Genomic DNA, 20678 nt, shown 5'->3' on the forward strand with positions numbered 1-20678 from the left:
CTCAAATCCTCTTGTTACAGTGGGGGATTAAAGCAGTGAAACAAAGCACTCTAATACTTAAGAGGGTATAAACGTACGTAATTAATGCACAAAGACTGTCTCTGTAGATTTGGCTGGATGGGAGTGACACTCCAACTCCCTTATGACCACAGTGTTGGCTTCTTATTGGATACTCAGGGGGACTGGGCTGAAATGTTTCATAGTATTGAAAACTGCTGTGCTTCAATTCTCTAGAATTCACAAAGACCGATAAGATTCACCAAGACTTTTGCTGTATGTCAATAACACTTTATCTACTGCAAGAGTGCATTCTTTGTCTTCTAAAGAATATTTATAGTAAATGGCAAGAGCCACAGTTTTAAGGCAGTGATTCAATGTGAGTTAATGCCACCTCAGCAATAACATCCCTAAGCGCTATTTTTCTCCTTCAGGAAAGTGTGGGAATATTTGACTCCAATGTCTGGAGTTTCATTGTCTCAGTGTATGAGTGCATGTGACCGCGATGTCTCAGATGGGTTAATCATCACTTCAGGAGGTGCTCACTCATTGTACACCCCTTTATTTGGGAGTTCGAGCTGCACCATGAGGGCAGCAGTAGAAGTTACTGACTGGGGAATGTGTCACTGTCTGGACAGGCCCAGTCAGGAGTGATTGTCTGTGGGTAATGAAACCTTTGTGATGGCCAAAGATTTCCCTGGAGCAGAGAGAGACTCACGGACTGATGTTGGGCCACAGTGACACCTACTGGCGGGAGAGGGACTTCAGTCCATAGGGAAGCGATAATGGGGAAAACCCCCCTCCGGTCTAATGATATTGACTTTTGCGTTCAGACAGACAGTCATTAAGCTCACAGAGCCGTGTGTGTCTGTGCGTGGTGTGTGTTTGCTGTGGTGGTGGGGGGGGGGTTCATGCCATGGCCTATAGACTGAGCTCTGTGTATGTGAACACTCCATCAGGGTTACTTTGTGGAACGAGTCACTGCTGTGTGACCTGATACTGCCAGTGGCTGGAGGGTCCTGTTGGCTCAATCGATTTTCATGGGGGGGAGAATTTGCTTTTACCCACAGATGTGAGCTGCCATCCCAGGGAGAAAACAATGCCTCACCAATTTCAGCTCTTATTGCATTTGTGTAGGAGCGGTGGATATGAAACACTGGCAGCTCATTTGAACCTGCTCATCTTCTCTGAAGATTAATGGTGTATCACCATTCTTGTGCCTGGGGTCCTGGAAGATTTTACAGTACATCACATTAATGTACCAGACTCTGTAACCCAGAACAACTTACAAATGTGAGAGAACATGAGTGCATCCACTTGAATTATGTGCCCCTAAGAACACTCCCAGACTTGAGAGAGCATGCAACATCACTAAAGCGCTGATGTAGGTCACTATGCCAACCTAGAACCATGACACAATTGTAAATACAACAAGAGATCCTAAAGTACTAATACTCAACTATCACAGAATTAATGAGAATAGCTGTGAGTGTGGGTGAGAAGGGAGTGGAGGCTCAGTCCTGTTTACTGTGTATTTCAGCATGAATATTACAGTATGTGGTGTTTACTGTACAATGACCTGCGAATTTCCAGCATACACATTCTGTTGGCTTTGTGTTTGCTCTGTGATGCTTGTTGTAACTTTGTTGCGACTGCAAGCTCAAAATGGCATGTTTGTTTGAATAAATATGTAGGTGGCCCATTACTAATAAATAGTAAATATCGTATGCCTATGTCATTAAAGTACAATTCAGTCAGCACCTGCATTCCCCCTTTTAAAAGGAAATGGCCACCCTTTTGTAAATCAGGCCCAAAAGAGTGCTGCGGCTAGTTACTGTTAGCACCTACAGCTCTTCCGCAACTTTCGCCTCATCCTCTGTCAGAATTATATTACCTGGAACAGAATCCTGATTTTACTTCTTATTGGGATATGCGCCATATGACCAAATGTATCTGGGCACCCCTTGGTCTGGGGATGTTTTTTATGGTTTTGGACTTGGTCCCTTAGTTTCAGTGAAGGCAAATCTTAATGCTACAGCATACAATAACATTCTAGACCATTCTGTGCTTCCCTGACAGTTTGGTGAAGGCCCTTTATTGTTTCAGCATGACAGTGATCCCGGGCACACAGTGAGGTCCATATCGGAGTGGTTTTTTTGAGAACGGTGTGGAAGAACTTGACTGGCCTGCACAGAACCCTGACCTCAACCCCATCCATCCCCTTTGGGATCAATAGGAAATCCAACTTTGAAACAGGCCTAATCGCCCAATCAGTGCTCGACCTCACTACTGCTCTTCTGGCTGAATAGAACCAAATCCCTGCCGCTTCAATCTAGTATAAAGCCTTCCCAGATGAGTGGAGGTTGTTATAGCAGCAAGGGGTGGATCAACTCTATAGTAATGCTCATAATTTTGGTTGAGATGTTTGATGTCAGGTGTCTATATACTTTTGGCCATGTTGTGTATAGCATCTGTGTACGGGCAAGTTTCATTGCTTAATTCTGCCGACGTCTTGCGTACAGTACATACTGATAAACGCAAAGCTTTCAAGTAATGGCAGGGACTCAAAATGTTCTAAAAATGTTTCATTTTCTTGATTAACAAATGTTATCAGTGATCACTAGCAGGTAATTCATTTTTGTCTCATACAATACCTTTCTTTGTTGAAGTCAAATTTTCAATTAGCCTGTACTGAATCAAATAAATTTTGTTATTACAAAGACAATCCTTTCTCACATTTCCTGTAAATTGCGTGATTAGCTGCAAACTCAAGCGAATGCCTCTTGTTTTAGTTTCATTTCTGTATTCCGAGTGCCAAAATGAAAATGTGACCGGTAAGATGTATGAAGTGTGTGCCTGGGTTTCTTGTTTATTGCAAGTCAAATTTTCATATGGGGGAAGCTGAGAAATGGAAACAAAGCTACTTGAAGTGTATAATGCTGACAGTTCATAATTAAAATCACCAATACCCTGCAGCACTGAATAATTTTTTTTTCTTCTTTTCTTTTGGAAAACAGTATTTGAATGACACCTCCAGGCAAATTCACATTTACCGTCTGTAAGCTTTCTGGGACAAACAAATTAATATTCAATGCACCTCTGCATGGAGCACCCATTATGTAGTTGAGTGATTGCATTTCTGAAGTGAGGATGTGCATATCTCAGATGCACCTATTTTAGATGTGCTTAATCCCATGTAGTTGAGAGTATGTTTAAAAAAAACACTTAAGTTCCTCAAGTTAGGATCTGTCCCACTGTGATCTGGTGATAAATGTACCTACTAAACAAGCTCTTGTGCATGTAAATTGACAGTACTGTAAAAGTGTTCTTTTAAATTTTACTATGTTTGTATGAGATGTGTGCATATATAGTAGATGTTACTGAGATTATGTAAAATGCAAGAAGTTAGATGGTCTTCCATCTTCCGCTCAAGGGACAAAAGAACCAGTTGTCAGTTTTTGCTAAATTGAGATGCATCGTGTCCTTCTTTCAACACTTGGCAACATTAGAGAGGGGGGGTGTAAGGGGGGAGTCATACAGACACGTCTAACGCTCACATCTGTTCTCTGCTGCGAGTAGGTGTCGACTTGTACAAATTCACAGAGGCTGCAGGTTTATTGATGTAAGCAATGTGAAAAATGGAAAGCGATATTTCTCACGGCGTGAGGCGGTTACCGGGAGTCTCAGAATCAGGAGCAGCGAATAAAGCGCAGCAGGTTCTCTCCCCGACTCTGAGTTTCTCATGGCTTCTCCGTGGAGTGCAGCGCAGGGGACACGCCTTGGCTCCGATCGCTTTCCCATACGCTGGGCTTCCTGTTGCCGTCGGCAGCGCTGCTGTCTCAGTGCCGCCATTGTGCGCTGGAGCGCGAGGCTCGGAGCATTGCTGACCCTTCCCTTGGGGTTGCCCCGGTTCTGTTTGCCTGCTTTCTGCTGGGACTCAATGGGGCCCTGTTCAGCCTAATCTGCCCGGCCTGCTTTTTGTGAATGTTTTTTGTGAAGATGTGGTGTTCATGTGGTTTGGGGTTGGGATTGGGGTAGAGGGGCGGGGGGGGTTTCAGGGTGTAAGAAGTGTCTCACTTACACCCCTCTAACTCCCCTTTCTTTCTCTTTGTTTTCCTGCAGTGCTGGCATTGCTGTGGGTTTCTATGGGAACGGCGAGACGTGTGATGGGGTCAACCGGCTCACATACTCTCTCAGGCACGCCAACCGCACGGTGGCAGGGGTGCAGAAACTGGTGAGTCCCCAGAACCTCCACATCCACGTCCCTTCCCCTCCTAAACACATCTCTCAACGTATCCATCAACAATAAGCTCCTCCCCAACATGCCCCTTAGTCCCTCCCCTGAAAGTCCCCTATTCCCTCTGTAGCATGTTCCTCAACTCTGTAGCCCCTCCCCACCAATAAGCCCCTCCCCAACACAAACCTCAGCCCCTACTCAACAATTAGCCCCGCCCTAGCAAGTCCCATAGCCACCCTGCAACATTCCTCTTGCCCTTCGCTATAAGTCCCTTCCTAACACATCCCATGGTCCCCCCTCAACGCATCTGTGAGCCTCCAAAATTTAGGAAGCAGGAGTTGTTTATTTCCAGCACTGAAGGATAAGCACACTTTTTTAAATTGGCCATTAGAAGTAGCTCGGGATTAGAGGTTCTCCCCATAATTGCTTAGTTATTCTGAGTGCAGATAACCGACCCAATTGGAGCACCCTTCCATCCTGGCTCCCCCGTTTTCATGCTGAATCCTAAATCAACATGCAGATACGGAAAAGGGAAGGCAGGGGATTTTAGCTGACTGGAGCAGTGCACAGCTCGAATAACGGACTTGGGGAACTGGGGAATGAGCACTGCATTATAATTGAGCCACTATCAGGACCATTCAGGAGGTCTACTTGAGTATATTGCATTCCTATTAACTTTTACTAGCATGGCCGGAAATGCAGCAGAATAACTATAAATAAGACAGAACTTTTATGGAAACAATGAAAATGCACTTATTCTGAATCGCATTTACAGGCAGATAGTGTCACGCCTAAATAAGTGCGTTGAGGCTTTTACACAAATTGTGGCATCGTGTAAAGCTTTAGACAGGGCAGTACTATAGCCTTGGTAGTACTGAAGTTAATTAATTGCCTGCACCCATAAAAGGGAATGCTTTATGCTATGTGTGATATAGTCTGTAGGTACTGTAACTCTGGCCATCCAGAACCTTTTTGAAGCTTTTCTCTGTCTCTGCCTGTGCTTCTGTGTACATGCAGGTGTCAGACAGCACGTCCTCTCTGAACCAGACTGTTGAGGATGGCCTGCAGCAGCTGGAGAGCCAGTACACCGAGCACGCAGATTACCTGTCCATTGTACAGAAGCTGCAGGGGCAGCTGGATGAGCTGGTTCGCCAGATGACAGAAATCCCCTTCTGGAGTAACAGTGACATGTCCATGGAAGATCTGGCTGTGAAGGCTGAGCTCTTTGACTGGTACAGGTGAGTTGATGTGCAGCAGTAGGTCACTGGAATGGGGGAGTGTTGTGTACTGAGGGATGGATGCAGATGAGAATATTGGGTATTTATTGAATATTGGGGTGAGATGGTATGGAGCATGGGAGTCAGACTCCTGTCCTGGAGGGCCGCAGTATCTGCTGGTATTTGTAGTATCCTTTCAATCAGCAGCCAGTTAAGGCCCTGATAACAAGGTGTGTGGACTCTTTAACCAATTAATGACTTAAATGAATCACTCATGCTGAAACACACTGAACCTGCATACACTGCAGCGCTCCTGGACTGGAACTTGTCACCATTGGCATGGGATAATGAGAGAATGGTTCAGGTCAGGTTATGTGAATTCAGTAGATGGCTCAGGTGAGTCTGTGGAGTAGAGGCTGAAATTGCACAGGTAACTTACTGTGCCGTCATAGGTGGTATATGTGAGATGATATGGAATGATAGTTTGTCATCTCTGAACAGAGTGATAGATGGGTGGGAAAATGAGTGGGTTAAAACTTGCACAGTTTTTGAAATTGGAAAATGTAGAGTTCCTTCAGGTGTAATAAAATAAACAATAGCTGTACAGCTTGCTTCCCACACGGTGTTTTGTTTGTTCAAAAGGAGTAACTTAATATCAAATGTTTTTCAAATTGTTATCTGTTTGTGCAAATGCAGATTGTAGGCAAAACGGGGACGTTTCTCGCATCAAACAGCGTTTATGTCATTCAGGTTGTGAGTGTTCAGGTTCTGTTCAGGTTTTGAAGTGGGATGCACAACGAGTGTTTGCGTACGTATTCATGCGTGTTTGTCTCAGGTGTTGGGTTGCAGGCGTCTGCTTGTTGGGTTGGAAGGTTAAGAGATGCTCTGCTGCCTCATTGAAATTCACTCCCCAGAATGAGTCACTTCATGTGAGAAACCGCTTTGGCTGGATTGTGTTTTGTTCTCTGTGAAAAAATTTTCCTCTCATTGAGCAGCTGCGTGTAACTGTTCTAGGGGAGATGTTTATCCACCTGTTCTGTGATGTCTGGCAGTCATGCATTTCTACAGGAAACTGCATTGTGTAGTGTGTCGTTTGTAAACACGTTATTTTTAAAATTTGTGGATTTTGTAAATGTGTTTTTTGTACTGCCATGTGGCACTGTTTGGTGAAGCCTCCATGTAAAACCTTAAAAAAGTATATTTAACTATGATATCATACACAATTTCACAAGTGAGTTTTACTTTATTTAAATGTTAGTTTTGTTTTAAGAGAAATTACCTACATGTATTTCATATTGGAACTGATATTTCAACCCAGCCTAGCTCAGGAGAGAGTTGGGCAAGAATAATCTAAACTTAAAATAATGGACAATGTTTGTAATTTGACAATTAAAAGCCAAGTAAAATGAAACCACTTAATCTGAAACTATTAACATAAATTCTGCACTGTATTCTTTTCTTAAGCATTGTTCTTTTTCACTTAAGCTGATATGTTAATGGTTTCGCTCATTATGTTATGTCGTTATTTAGAATGCATAACCTTTTAAAAATGTAATAATAAAGGTTAAATATGATGCTCATTGCAGTTATCTGGGCCTAAATTGGCATCCTTTAAAGGTTGAACTATTCCACTGTTTCCTTTAAAATTTCAGAAATGTTATACCAGGAATGCAATGTTGGGGGTCAAGGGGTGAAGGGGCGATTTAAAGTTTTGAGAGCCAAGTCTGTTTTCTCAGGAAAGTTCCTCAATTCCCCAGTGCTGGGCGGTAATGGAAATGTTAGACATTTAAAGGAGAATCTGAATGATGGAAGTGCTCTCTCTGCAGGTGGTTCCTGTAGCAAGTTCAATTTGTTAAAACGTGTTATGTTAGGTAATAAGGTCATGTGTACAATGTGTGTCATGTGTCAGCCAATGAATGACAAGCCAGTGTTAACAGATTACAGATGAGCTTTGTTGAATAAATGGAGCTTTTTCATTGCTTCTTGAGCTTGTTTAAACTTTAACCCTTTAAGCGTGTGCATAACAAATGCTGATGTGTTGAAGTGCACTGAACATGGGCCTGCAGCGTAGCGGTGGAGTGGAGTGCGCAGAAGAGACTTCAGTTTTGTTGATGTGTCCCCTCAGGTGGCTGGCATATTTGGGCCTCCTGCTGTTCGACGTCCTCATCTGCCTGCTGGTGCTTTTTGGCCTCATTCGCAACTCCAAGGGAACCCTCATTGGGTGAGTTCACATGTCATTCTGTGCAAGTGGGACAGTCTCCACTCTCCAGAACTAGGTGCAACTATCAAGTTAATATGTGCTTTTATGTCGCGAGAATCCCCCGCCCCCCACATTTGTCATGTGCACATGATGGTAAAAGTCAGTTTAACAAATAAGGAAGAGTAGTTTGGAGCTTGTGGATTAGAGTGCAGTGTCTCGTAGTCCCTGAGTGAGTCCTAATTTCAGACTTCAGTCTCCCTTGGGTTCTGTATGTGCACAGGCATGTTTTTAAAGCTTTTGAAATTAAAATTCTGTCACAAACTCACAGTCCCTTGCAAGTCCTTGGCCAGTATAGTAATATAGTTCTGGGTGATCAAAGTTGGTATTTGAAATTTCGATATATGCCTTTATTATTCATTTTTTTTAATACTGAGGTTGTGGGTGAAGAGAGCAAAATGGGAGTTTGTGTGTGTATGCATTGTGGGTCTTTGTGTTTGTAAGCATGGGCGTGTGTGTGGGTGTGTGCGCAGATGCATGTTTATATGGTGTGTGGGTGTGTTTAGATGCATGTTTGTGTGGTGTGTGTGGGTGTGTTTGTGTGGATGTATCTGTGTGGGTGTATCTGTGTGGGTGCATATGAGAGCAAGAGACAGGCAGGTCAACATTTCTCTCTTGGATTTCTCACTGCTTCTGCATGTGTATGCATGCATATATGGTGTACATGTGAATATAATATGTAATGTGGTATGTATAAAACATACATTGTAGATTGACTAGAGAGAGTGAGACTGTGTTTGCACACTCTAACGCTGTGGACATGTAGGAGACGGGAGACTCATTACTCTCTTCGTGACAGATGACAAATGAGAAGTAGTCACAGAAGCTCAGCTTGGTGACTCATGTTTAGCATAAAGTTTGTTGTGAATCAGATTTGCCTAATCTCTTTTCACAGCACATTTGGTGCATGGGTGTGGGTGTTCACAAGATGTTTAATTTCAGCTTGGCTGTATTACCTCAGAGATGAGGCTTTTTGACCCCCACTCTGCAGTGGGGAGTGATGAGGGGCTACAGACTGCCAGTTGGAACTGGAGCATCTTGAGCAATACGCTAATCACTGCGCTATCTTTGCTTATCACTGAGCCTGAATCTCCAGTGCAGCTGCTGCTTAGGTTACACTAAAAATAGAGTTAAATGTGAGCATGCTTCTGTTTGCCTGCCTAAGTTTGCATTATCTGTGCCTGCTACAGTTCTTTCCATGAATGGCTTTGTTCTTCCTTCTCAAATTGTGTCTATGATGCACGGTGCCCTGCTGTTGAGGCAGTTACGCAAGGCTTGTCGTACTTCATCAAGCGCTTCTTCCTCACAGCTCCTCGCAGTGGGCTTAAACCTGCGGTAAGCTTCCCAAGGTCCTCCAATCTGGTGTTTAGAGAGACTGCAACAGAAAAGTATATTATCTGATGGGCAGTTGTCCCAAGACAGGCAAGCTGACGTCTTTTTGGCGTCTATTTAGCACCCTTGTTTGTTATCGTGTTGCTTATGAGATCATTGTTTTCCGCATAATCTAGGGAAAGTGATGTCAGGGAAATCCTGCATGCTTTGAAACATAGCTCTTTTCACTAATCCACTGTTCCGATAGCAGTCATAATTCAGTCTTGCTCAGGAGACAGATGGAGGGCTGAGCCATCCTGGGTTTGTAGCCCTATTATCCTAATTTGTCTGGGGGTGGGGGGGGGGGGACAGAGATTCTCTGGAGACTCCACAAATGGAACTTATAGCTCAGTGGGCTATTACGGGTTTGTGGAGACCCAATCATACACGTGCGCAAGGGTTGTCACGATATCAAGTAATATCATATATTATTTGAAGATATTGAGATATGATTGTCTATAGCTATGATATTTTAAATTATTAATATTATTATTAGGATAAAATAAATACATAAATGCTTTTTAATAGGTGAGTTAATATTTCAAAATCTGAATATCTGCATTACCACGGGTGCTGTGTTCCACCTGATTTGAAAAGACAGATGGTTTGTTTTTAATATTCAGTTGTTGCTTCTCTTTTTAATAAGCTGGTTAATTTATTAACGGTGCTAATTAGCCTATCTAAAGAGCAATCTTATCCTTGGTAATTGTTGGAGAAGAGGATCTTCTCATTTGGTGGCAAAGTAGCAAGACGGTGAAAGGAAGTAGCCTACTTTAGTAGGCCCATTTGTGCCACTAGTACACCATCGGAGTGAGTGTTCAGCACCACAGGGAACATTGCCACTTCTTTTCATAACCTCCTAAAACCGGAGAGGGTTAATATGCTAATTTTATTTGCTAACAATGCATAAAACAAGATGCAACACAGAAAATATCAAAGTAGTTAGCCTTAAGCCTGGAGAAATTCTAATTTGAGAGTGTAATTTATTTGATTAGATTTAATGTGATCTCATTTAAATGCTCTTAATTATGCTCTTAATAATGTGTTTTAATTGTCTGACTTGGTTTTTTTTTGTTCAGATTTATTTGTTCATTTTGGTTTTTATTTATTTAAGCTTATTTTGTAGGAATCTTTTTTTAAAAGGATTGTTATTTAAAAGAAATGGCTTATTTAACTCAAGATTCCGGTCTGATTCATTGTTTGCAGTTGATCATATTGTAACCAACTAAGACTAGTGCAATTCAAGATCAATGATGCTACCTGACCACACGTGGCAATTACTTCTGCTCACGTTATCATAATTAAAAATGAAAAACTATAATATTGATTATCGCCATACTTCTTAAAAGAATATTGACCATATGAACACAGGATATGGATATTGTGACAACCCTAGCATGCATAGGGAGAAAGCCACAGCCGCCCAGATGGCCACAGGGCACGCTCGAGCAACGAACACTGCTATGCTCACTGTCTGAATCCCTCCCATATATCCCAACATGAAGCCAACTGTGAACTGCCCCTGCAGAGCTGCTGGCCTCAGTCACTGGCACGTGTTGGGTTCGATCCGAGACTGTGGGGCTCGCTCATGCGCCGCAAGCAGCCGCTTTTACCGAGTGAGCTACTCAGCAGCCTACCTCTCTGTTTTTACAGCTGCCAGCATGTGGCAAATGTCTGGAGCTTGTGTGGGCAGTTGTCTAAACAGGAATGCGGATGGCATCTCAGAATTTATAAGCAAGAAGCTCCTTTCTTTTCGTGATCGGTTTTTTATTTAACATTTTCAAGAACACAGAACCAAAGCATCAATAATCCAGGGGGAACAAAAGAACAAAACAAAAGTGCACAAAAATATCGTTTAAGCTGTCAGCATGTATTTATCGAAACATTACGAAAATAGACTAGACATCCTTCACAGGTTCACTTTCTTCAACTATTACCTCTTCATAGAGTTATTATAATAGAAATACAATTGTATGTAGCTGCAGTATTGGTATGAACTCATGAGTGCCTTGTCGCATTGTCTTAGGCTTAATGAGATGCACATACATGGTGTATGGTGTCCCAAGAAGTAACAGTAGAGCTTTTGGCCTCTGAGTATGTATGAGTAGTATTCCTGTAGTAAGCAAACCATGATTTGGGGTGACCCATAAAAAGACTTTTTTAGCAGCCGTTAAGCCTGCAAGTGCTGTTTTCTTCTTGCATAATCAGTTTAAGAAAAAGGCATGAGTAATAATAGAGTAAAAACGGAACCAGATATTTCGGTATAAAAACCCAACAAGCTCCTTTCTGGAGGAAATGTGAAGGTGCTGCAGGCACTTTGATATTGGTAGGCTAGTCCCAGCTGTCCCAGCTTCACAGCTCATTGGTGGAGAATAACTGATGATGGCTTCTGTGATTCTCTTTCAGCCAGAAACTGGTCTTGGGAATTGTGCATCATTACTGTCGAGGACACACAGGTTTTTGGGTAGAAGAAACATTATTGTTGTTAGGTAGAAGGCACATCATCTGCTCATTAGTTTTAAATTGTTATTGTCTTAATGGGTCAGGCTTTCTGGATCGGTGGGACCTTTACAGTGTTTTTATTTTAGCCGTAAAAATCCTGTTTCCTTTGGATGAGAGGAAAGGTTTGCTGCAGGTGCCCGTGGGCTGAAGAGCAGTAATTGCTTTCTGTGTGGAGGGCGCAGTCCTTCACTTCATCACGGACTTCTCTGAGTGAATTCCCCTCCACTGCCGACCCGTCTCCCAGCCATCATGCACAAGCAGCAGCTTCTGCCCATGTGAGAAGGTCTCTCTGTCCCCAGTCTCCTGACCCCTTCGTTCTCTTCTCTTTCTTTCCTCCTCTGCAGCGTCTGTTTACTGGGCGTCTTCACGCTCATCATCAGCTGGGGGTCCCTGGGCCTGGAGCTGGCTGTTGCCGCGGTGAGTATCTCCACGGAAACGCCTTGCTTACGGGAGGTGCTCTTCAAACTGCTTTTAGCCGTTTTGTTTTGGGTTAGGATGCGTAACAGTAGGCACGTCCTCAGACAGATCAGTACCTCCGTAATTGACTCCTTACCCCTGATCCTTTGGCGCAGACTTGTGTTCAGCGATCCACTGAGAGAGCCTGCCCAGGCACTGCAGGTGTGCATCGTTGTTATATCAGCTGTTGTGTAGCAGACTCTCTGGACCTCTCGCTCGGCAGCCAGGAATTTACTGGCCAAAAAATTATAAATAGCCCATTGCCCAGATAACCGGGGCAGAGCAGAGCCAGAGTGCTATGTCACTGGAATTTATGGCGCCAAGTTGTGCCTCCCTGGTAGCTGTCCAGGTGGCCCAATTTGTGAGGGAACGGGCAGCTGGGATACGGCCTAATGGGCAGCAGAGCAAGGCCCCCTCAATTCACTCCTGTCTGAGCTCCAGGACCCCGGAGAAAGATTTACTGGAGAGCCGGAGCAGCCACAGACTCTACCTGTCTGCTCTCTGGCTCGGCGTAGCCTAGCCAGCCTGATGGTAATGAACACGCCAGCACCGGGTCATTCCCGCTCTTCTCTCAGTGCCTTTCCCCCTGGTTTATGTGCCATTAGGTACTCAGTCTGCCTTCTGAGTCATTTCATGGCTGTCATTAAGGGTCATTTGCATTCTGACGGGTAGAGCGTTGATGTTCATGCAGATCATCGCTGGCAGGTGTGGCGCCGCTCAAATGGTGAATCTGGAAAAGGAGGAGCAGGGCATTCTGGGAACTGCTAAGGAGATAAAAATGAAAGCCATTCTTCATTATGACAGACAAGAAACTACTTGTCATTCTGCCTGCCCGTATCAGACCGAATGTTAAGGATTGAATGCTGGCTCTGGTTCGTCACTGTTGAGCAAAATGTTACCCCTGTTAGTGTGCCAGTCATGTGTATGTACACATTAGGGCTATTAGTGACTCATACCATGTAAACATTCAAATGTTTTGCAAAATTAATCAGGTTTTGTAATGGCCACCGTTTTAAAATGTAATTAAATCCTGACCATGCTGCTATTCAGTCCACCCGCCACCTCCGCCCCCCCCCCCTAAACACACGCATGCACAATTACCAGAATCGACCGTTTATGTTCTGATCATTGCAGAAACACTGGCAACTATTTTTATGCATCCCCTGTCTGTGTCAGATATTTAATGGCTTACTCGTGTTTACAAGGATAACAATTGATTGTGCTGCATCATTTTTTTCTCTAGCTACATAAAACAATGGTCTCTGAGCAATGGGGTATTGTACAATAAGACTTGTATTGTAAACAACACATAAGTATGGGATTTAATATCTATTTAATATTTCATATCACATATTGAAGGCATTTAAATGCATAGTAATGTGCAGACGGCTGAATTGTTTTTGATTCTTTAAGTGGACTAAAGGCTTGTTTAATTTTAAAAAATTACGAACATTTCTTTCCATCTATGAAATTTCCTGGATTATGTCAGCAGACCTTAAATTCTGACACACATTTACTTTGGAAGTGCAGAATGTGAGGTGAGCTCCACTGACTAGGAGCAGTGAGCAGGCTAGCTCAGTTAGGGGGCAGGGTGAGGTGTGGAAGAGAGGCCTGCCTGTGCAAGCAGACTGCGGGGTGGGGTTTGTTCTGCTGTCCTGAAGGACCTGTGGTGATATCTGGGCTCTGTGCGAATGCAGCCAGCAGCAGCCGTCAGGTGACGCACCACAGGAGATAACAGGCAGTGTGCTCTCTCTCACTGCTGCTCCAGCGAGCCAAGAGTGATGTAATGCCTTCCATAATAAGATGCTCGGCGCTTTGCCTGTGCGAAGCGCTTGAAGTAAATACTGCAGGCTTGGGTTTATTTCCAGCGTTCGGTTCAGTTCTCCTTCCCCGTGCTGGCTTCTGAAGGAGACTGTAATGTTATGTCAGTCCGAAAGAGCTGTCAGGCTTGTTATTCTCTCTCTCTCTCTCAGATTTTCTCTTCCTTTCGTTAATGTAAATCCACTGCCTGCTCTCTGTCAGAGTTCATTATTCGTGTCTGAATTCCAGATGGACGCCCTCTCCCCTGCCCCCCTCCCACCACAGCCAGCTCTTAGCATAAGTCCTCTCTGCCCACTTTGACCTCGAGGACGCTCTTCACCGTCGCCGTTACGGTTTATCAGCGATCTCAGTCTGGACCCGTTTCACAGCTGTGTTTCTGCTCTGCACGGGCTTTCCGTTGTTTTAATTGGTTAGTGCAGTTAGCTCTGAAAGCTTTTAACCAATGTGGGCGTTCCTTGTGTTCATCCTGCAGACCTCCAGTGACTTCTGCATCACCCCTGAAGTGTACATCGCCAAAGTGACGGAGGAGAACGGCGTGATCGATAAAGGTAAGGAGCCCATTTGCCAGAGCGGCCCCCGTCGATTAGCGAGTATTGACCAACAGCCTTCACGACTCATCGGACTCTGTCCCCGTAGGCATCTCAATCCCTGCCCTCTGTTGGCCAGTGCACTTCTTTGAGACTTTCTTTGTGATGTTCTGAATCCAGCTGTTTGTGCAGGATGCTTTGTTCACAGTAGGCCAGTGCTTGAAAAGCCTTATATTTTTGTCCAGTGGGCATTGGCTGTCTGAGAAACGATAAGGCCTTGACAGGCGATGTCTGTCTGAATGGGCCCTGCAGATGGCCAGCACCGTCTGCTTTTCTCTCCAGGCCCAGGGGCATGCGCTGGCTCCACATACGGGAATAGGGTCAGCCCTCTGCTGCCTGGAATTTTGTTTTGCAACATCCGACACACGCTTGCGGAAAAAAGGGGAACTGAAGAAAAGAATCACGTCTTTTGGAAAAAATTACCATTACTTGAGCTTTGAATTTCCTGACTTTCATGGCTTGCGGTCGCTTGTGAAGCCCTGGATAATCCTTAGAAACGCATTCTTATGTGGCATTTAATTAATATCGAAAGGCTGCAGTTATCTCCTTGGCTCGAAACGGCTGGAAAATGGATTCTTAAGATAAAACGACTGGGCTTTTATGGCCAGAGGTAATATTCCACCCAGACGGTGCATTTTGTTTCGATTATACCCCGTGATGTATCCCTTTCCTGCTGCTGTTGGCCTCGGACAGAGAAGCACATTGACCCTAATGAAGCAGAAAGCGAGGGGAAGGAAGCTGGAGCTCCACGCAGTCATCCCTGTGTCTGACCCAGAGGAGCCATTTTGCTGCCCGTAAAACGCAGCGAATCGTTTTCGCGCAAGGCCACGGCTCGCTCTCGGCTCCTCACGCGGCTCTTTAAAGTTCACCTGCCGCTGCCGAGGTTCGAGCCGGGCGGGAGCCGGGCAGGCGCGCGTGCGTGCGTTTATGCGGCACTGGAGGTTGCCCTGACTCGCCTCGGGGGTAATTGGACAATCTGCTCCTGTTATGGGCTGAAAGATTGGAGAAGACAGAGCCCAGGGGGCAGAACACATAATGCACGTAAAACCCACGGATGAGAGGGGGGGAGGGGCGGGGCGGGGCAGGGCAGGGGAAGGGGGCGGAACTCGAGCGGCGCTCTGCGGTGCTCTTGCTTAATGCCCATCACTCTGTGACCTTCACTCCGTCTGGCTGTAGGAAACTGTTCTCATACCATCCACTTCCCCTCTGGTGAAATTCACTGGGTCTCAGACTGGTTTAAACCGGTTCGACGCTTTTGTGGCCTTTGCCCTTCAGTTGTTCACTGAGGAGAAAATACACATTGGTTCTTGTTTCAAACCGCAGCGCTACTAGATGTCTTTGCTAGAAAAGAAGCAGGAGGTGTTATTGTACTGAATCATTGTAAAGGTCAGGAGCTGGAGGTTGGAGGTGTTGTAGCCTTTGACCTCTCTTTCTTTGCTGTTTCCCTCCTGTTAGTCATTGGTCTTCACCTCTCATACACACATATATATAACTCTGGCACTTTTATTGTCCTTAACCTAACAACTGGAACCAATGTCTAATGCGTCTTAATCCAATCTTATTATCTGATGTTATTATTAGTATGTAATATTCCTGTTTGTTTGTGTGTGTGTGTTTTTCTTTGCTTTTTTAATTTAGATTAGAGGCTTTATGGAAACAGTTTTTACAGGATCATTCCATTACCCAAAATCTCATGGATTATTTATCTGGATTAGATTTTTTATTTTTTTTATTTTATTTTTTAAATTAATTAATTTATTTATTTTACTTTTTAAGGCTTGGCGCCATGTTCACAGAGGTGGTAAATAGTGCTCATGGGAAAATGAATAATTAAAAAAATTTGCCAAAAATTTTTTTTGGGTAAATGGCCTTCATGGGGTAGGATATTATCTGATGTATTTATGTGCTCTCAAATGGCATTTTATTATTTTGTTCCATGGTCATTAAATGCCAACCCAGAGAGCTTGTGGCTCTGGTTTATAGTTTGGGATTCTTATGGGAGATGTCAGAGCTAAAGCATGTCAGAGATCTACAGCACTAGCAGAATTTCACACTGCTGAGGAAATGACTGTTGAGGAAACGAGGTGGTCCTCAGCCATTTTCTTTCAAGCCTTCAATCAGAGGCAGTTCAGCTCTAACAGCATGAGTCATTTGAACTATGAGCATTTTCACGTCTTCACAGTGCCTTCAGTTCCCCCCACACAATATGTGCATGTGTGCTCTGCTCCGCATCTCTCGCTGGTGGGCGGAGAGGCAGCAGTGGGAGGCGGAGCTGCCAGCGAATGACTGTAAGCGTGTTTGTGTTTGTGAGATTGTAAAGCTCTCCACTGTCCTCTGAACATGTACCCAGTAGAATATGTTCCTACGCTGTTTATTAGGACTCTATTCAGAAAAGAGCAATGTATAAATGTCCCATTACACAGGAACAAATGCTTAAAGATGGCAGTCTATGGGTACCGAGAACGTGAGGGCATAGCCACCGCTGCGTTCTTACGGATGGTCACGCACAACGGTGGTGTCACGGCTTGACCAGGAAGCGGCATGGGGAATTGAGTGTGGTCCTGTCCCTGATGGAATTAGTATGTGTAACATGGAATGTCATCCTTTCTGAAAAGACAAAATGGGGGCCGTCCCTCCTCTCCCTTTTGAGCCGGGTCCCTTTCTGCACACGGGAGCTCATGAAAGGTCACCTCTTTCATGGCTTTTATCTCTGTCAGTCTCGGTCCGGGCCCTCCCGTCAGCACTGAGTGCAGCGCTGCCTGAGAGGAGTCACAGGACAGGCCCCTCTTCAAGAGATTATTGATCTTGAAAAGATTTTATTGAAGCCTCTCTTCTCCCTCCCTCCCCCCCCTTTTTTTTTTTCTTTTCCTGCAGAAGGCAAAGCTTGCATATTTTTACGCTGCCGCTCTGTACCATGGCTGTGTCAGCCGCTCTGTAAATTATTTTAAATGGCCTAGTTCTCCAGCGCGATCGTAATCACCTCTCCAGGGCTGAACGACCGCAGCATTTGTCACGGTCCTTATCCCCCCCGGCCCGCTCAGGATCCCACGGTAACCGTTATGGATTTATTTATCTCCCCCCGCTGCTGCCGAGGCTCGTCCCTGGCCCTTCCTTTTTTATTGCGGGTGTTCCGAGCCCCCTGAATACCGCTGCTAATTAGCCCCCACAAGTGCCAGTGATGAGCCTATCATTTCATGCGTTATGTGCTAAGTGCTAATACAAGCTGTAAAATAATAAGCCCCGATCTGGCGTATTGTATACAACCGTCCGCGGATGTAAACGAACGGGCAGTTCATTTCCCCTCGTCAGCGGCTTAATTACTCCTGTCTATTGAGCGCGTGGGGGACGGGGGGGGCACGTGAAATGGCTCTTCTGTAGCCGGGCCGGGCCGAGGGAACCGCGCTCCGTAAATGGGCTTCACAAGCGGCCGTTTGGGCTCGGGCTCCGGCGCGGGTTTGCCGTCCTGCTCCGTTTGCCTGCTGAGGCGGTGCGGCATGCAGCGGACTGCATTTAGAAAGGAATACGCCTTCTCTCGCTGCGTGCTATCATAGACAGGGCTGCTGCATGGTGTGTGTGCGTGCGCGTGTGTGTGTTTCACCTGCTAAGTTCCTGGTTGCTTCTTAATGGCAACGTGATTAGCGATTGGAGACGGCCTTCACACGCTGTGGTGTTACTCTGACTGACTTTGTGGAGTTAAAAGGTGCCTCTCAGTAAAGCCTGTTTAATGTGCCGTTTTGACTTCTTTCAAAGTCGTTCTCATAAATATCTCTCAGGGTATTTGCTTGCATTGAGGTGTGTGTACGTGTACGTGTGTGTGTGTACGTGTGTGTGTGTGTGTGTGTGTGTACGTGTGTGTGTGTGTGTGTGTGTGTGTGTGTGTGTGTGTGTGCACGCACCTGTGCATAGGCGCATGTGAGTGCCTGTATGCGGTTAGTTCCCTTCTTTTAATGATGTGATTTAGTGTGGTGGGACGGTGCAGGGATTCCTCTGAGAAATATAACGCTACACATTAGCTAGGATTGGAGAAGATTGCTCTTCAGGCACCATTTGTTTCTTCTGAAATGAGGACCGGGGTGGTCTTTTTTTATTGTGCATGCATGTGTGCCTGTCAGCTCTTCGGTTTTGAGTGTGCCAGCTAATTGGCATTCATCGATTGCACCCTAATCAGTTCTAATGATGATTATTCACCCTCTGCAGAGCCAGGGCTGGATTGATGGTGGCGTCAGCTCATTGGAACACCCCTGAGCTAGACTGTGTGACACTGCACAGTCTGCTTAACCAAAATCCAGGGCCTGACATCTGCTGGGCGTGGCTCTGAGCTGTGGGCTGCTGGGAGCAGAGCCCTGGCAGATGTCGGCGAGCCCAAGGTTAATGAATTATAGATGCCCTCCGTCAGGTCAGCGTGGTACCAGCGAGAGCAGTCGCTCTGCCTCGGTCAAAGGAACCGCGCGGTGTTAAACGTGCTTCAGAGTAGGTTTTAGAAGTCAACGCGCGTCACCGCCCTGCGGTTCAGGGCTCAGGCTGCGTGTTCTATCTGCGTTCTGTGACGTGTTGTTGCGACGTGTTATGTGGACGCTCTTTATCAAAGAGGATGCATAGTAGAACAAACTGTTGCATTTCTCTAATTTCATATAACTGAAGGATTCCATGAATGGAGCACACAGAGGTCACAGCAGAGTCTACCTCATTGTTTATTAAACGTATTCCGTGCTGCTATCTCTAATTGTACCTTATCGAACCTGTGTTTTGCAGTTGTTCCAATGACCATGATATGCACTTTTGTACGTCGCTTTGGATGACAGCGTCTGCTAAATAAGTGTAATGTAATTGTCTTTTATTTGCCTGTTTATACTTTAATTCCTGCATATTAAATAATACCAGGTGCTCATGCCCTGCAGATGATTGAGATGATTGAGTAGCTGCCCAGAATGGCAGAAGGACGCAGGAGTTTCAGGGACGCAGTGTCTCTGATGGAAGACTGCACAGGGCACGCTCCTCTGTGCACAGTGTCTGCAGTCCTGCAGATTGCATTTCTCCTGAGTGTGCTTCTAAAGGAGGGTCTGTCGGGGGAAGGAGGAAAGAATAGGACAAACAGCGCAAAACCTTCCTGAAGCCTGGCAACGCTCCAGGTCTTTCTCACTGAGGTCTCCTTGCTCTGACATTCGCTTTGCCTGCTGAATACATTAAAACCAACTGTGGGAGAAGGGAATTGATCGCATAGGAATTCAAAACAACCAGCGTTGTTGACGTTCGCAGCTGCAATGTGAGGTGAGCTTGTGGGCTCGTGGTAGGCCACCCTTTACCAAACACTGTGAAAATAGCAAAATGAAGTGGACAACCGAGTACTCTTTAACACCAACGTTTGCCAGACTATTACTGAAAGTGGTTCTGGTTAGCTCGTTCTAAAACATTTTCATTTGCTGAGGAGGTTCAGTTTAAAAAGATTGGTGGGGTCAAACAGCTTAATGTGTTCTGCTTTGTGCTCCCCAGCTATCCTGCAGTACTATCTGAAGTGCGGCGTGACACAGACTAACCCATTTCAGCAGGTAGGTTGGTCTCTTCCAGCCCCTCCCAGCATATTATGTGACCTGTGGAGGCACTCATTTGGATAGACTCAGTTTACTGCAATTAAATCTGTGCTAAAATGTTATATGGGCAATGTTACTTTTGTTTTATTGTTATCTAAATGGAATTTGTGCATTTTTTCTTACAGTGCATTTTATATGTCCACTTTCCCATGCAGCAACTGTATGTTAGAAGTGAATAGTAAATCAGTGGCGCCCCTCGCCTACTGTAGTAATTATTCCACTAGAGGTGTAATTGAATTGCATTTTTAGACCGTGGATGAGGTTGCCAAATGGATCAGAGGTAATAGAGGGCAGTCCCACGTGTAATGTGTACACGCTTCATCACGGAGGCTTGCGCTCTGAGTGTGGGGACTAATGCTAATTACAGTCCACGTCCCGGCAGCGTGGGCACATTCTGACACATCCAGAAAGTACAAAATTAGCTGCAGCTTTCTTTCTTTCTTTCAAACCTTCAAGGCTCGCACATGTGAGCCTTTCATTCGAAGAAGATGTGGGCAAGCTGGCATTCTTACATGCGTGCATTGGATGAGAACAGACACTAGCTCTGAATTCCCCGCAGTGGTATATAACAGCCTGGGTGGGCATTTGTAGTGTTCCCAGTCACGCCACATGCTGTTAGTTGTAGGTCTAACAAAGTACAATGAA

At 45.1% G+C, this 20678-nt stretch overlaps 1 protein-coding gene across 3 annotated transcripts in view; it reads left to right on the forward strand.

The window, feature by feature from the left end:
- The window catches only part of ttyh3b (tweety family member 3b), a 70626-nt gene that overhangs the window by 32269 nt on the left and 17679 nt on the right, over positions 1–20678 (forward strand). For all 3 annotated transcript variants that reach the window (XM_064322512.1, XM_064322513.1, XM_064322514.1), the window contains 6 exons: positions 4120–4231; positions 5252–5472; positions 7577–7672; positions 11926–11998; positions 14331–14406; positions 19936–19991. In XM_064322512.1, coding sequence (XP_064178582.1) covers positions 4120–4231; positions 5252–5472; positions 7577–7672; positions 11926–11998; positions 14331–14406; positions 19936–19991 — 634 coding nt within the window. The remainder of the gene's footprint in view (positions 1–4119; positions 4232–5251; positions 5473–7576; positions 7673–11925; positions 11999–14330; positions 14407–19935; positions 19992–20678) is intronic.

This window comes from Anguilla rostrata, chromosome 2 (genome assembly GCF_018555375.3).
Source record: "Anguilla rostrata isolate EN2019 chromosome 2, ASM1855537v3, whole genome shotgun sequence".
NCBI lineage: Eukaryota > Metazoa > Chordata > Actinopteri > Anguilliformes > Anguillidae > Anguilla > Anguilla rostrata.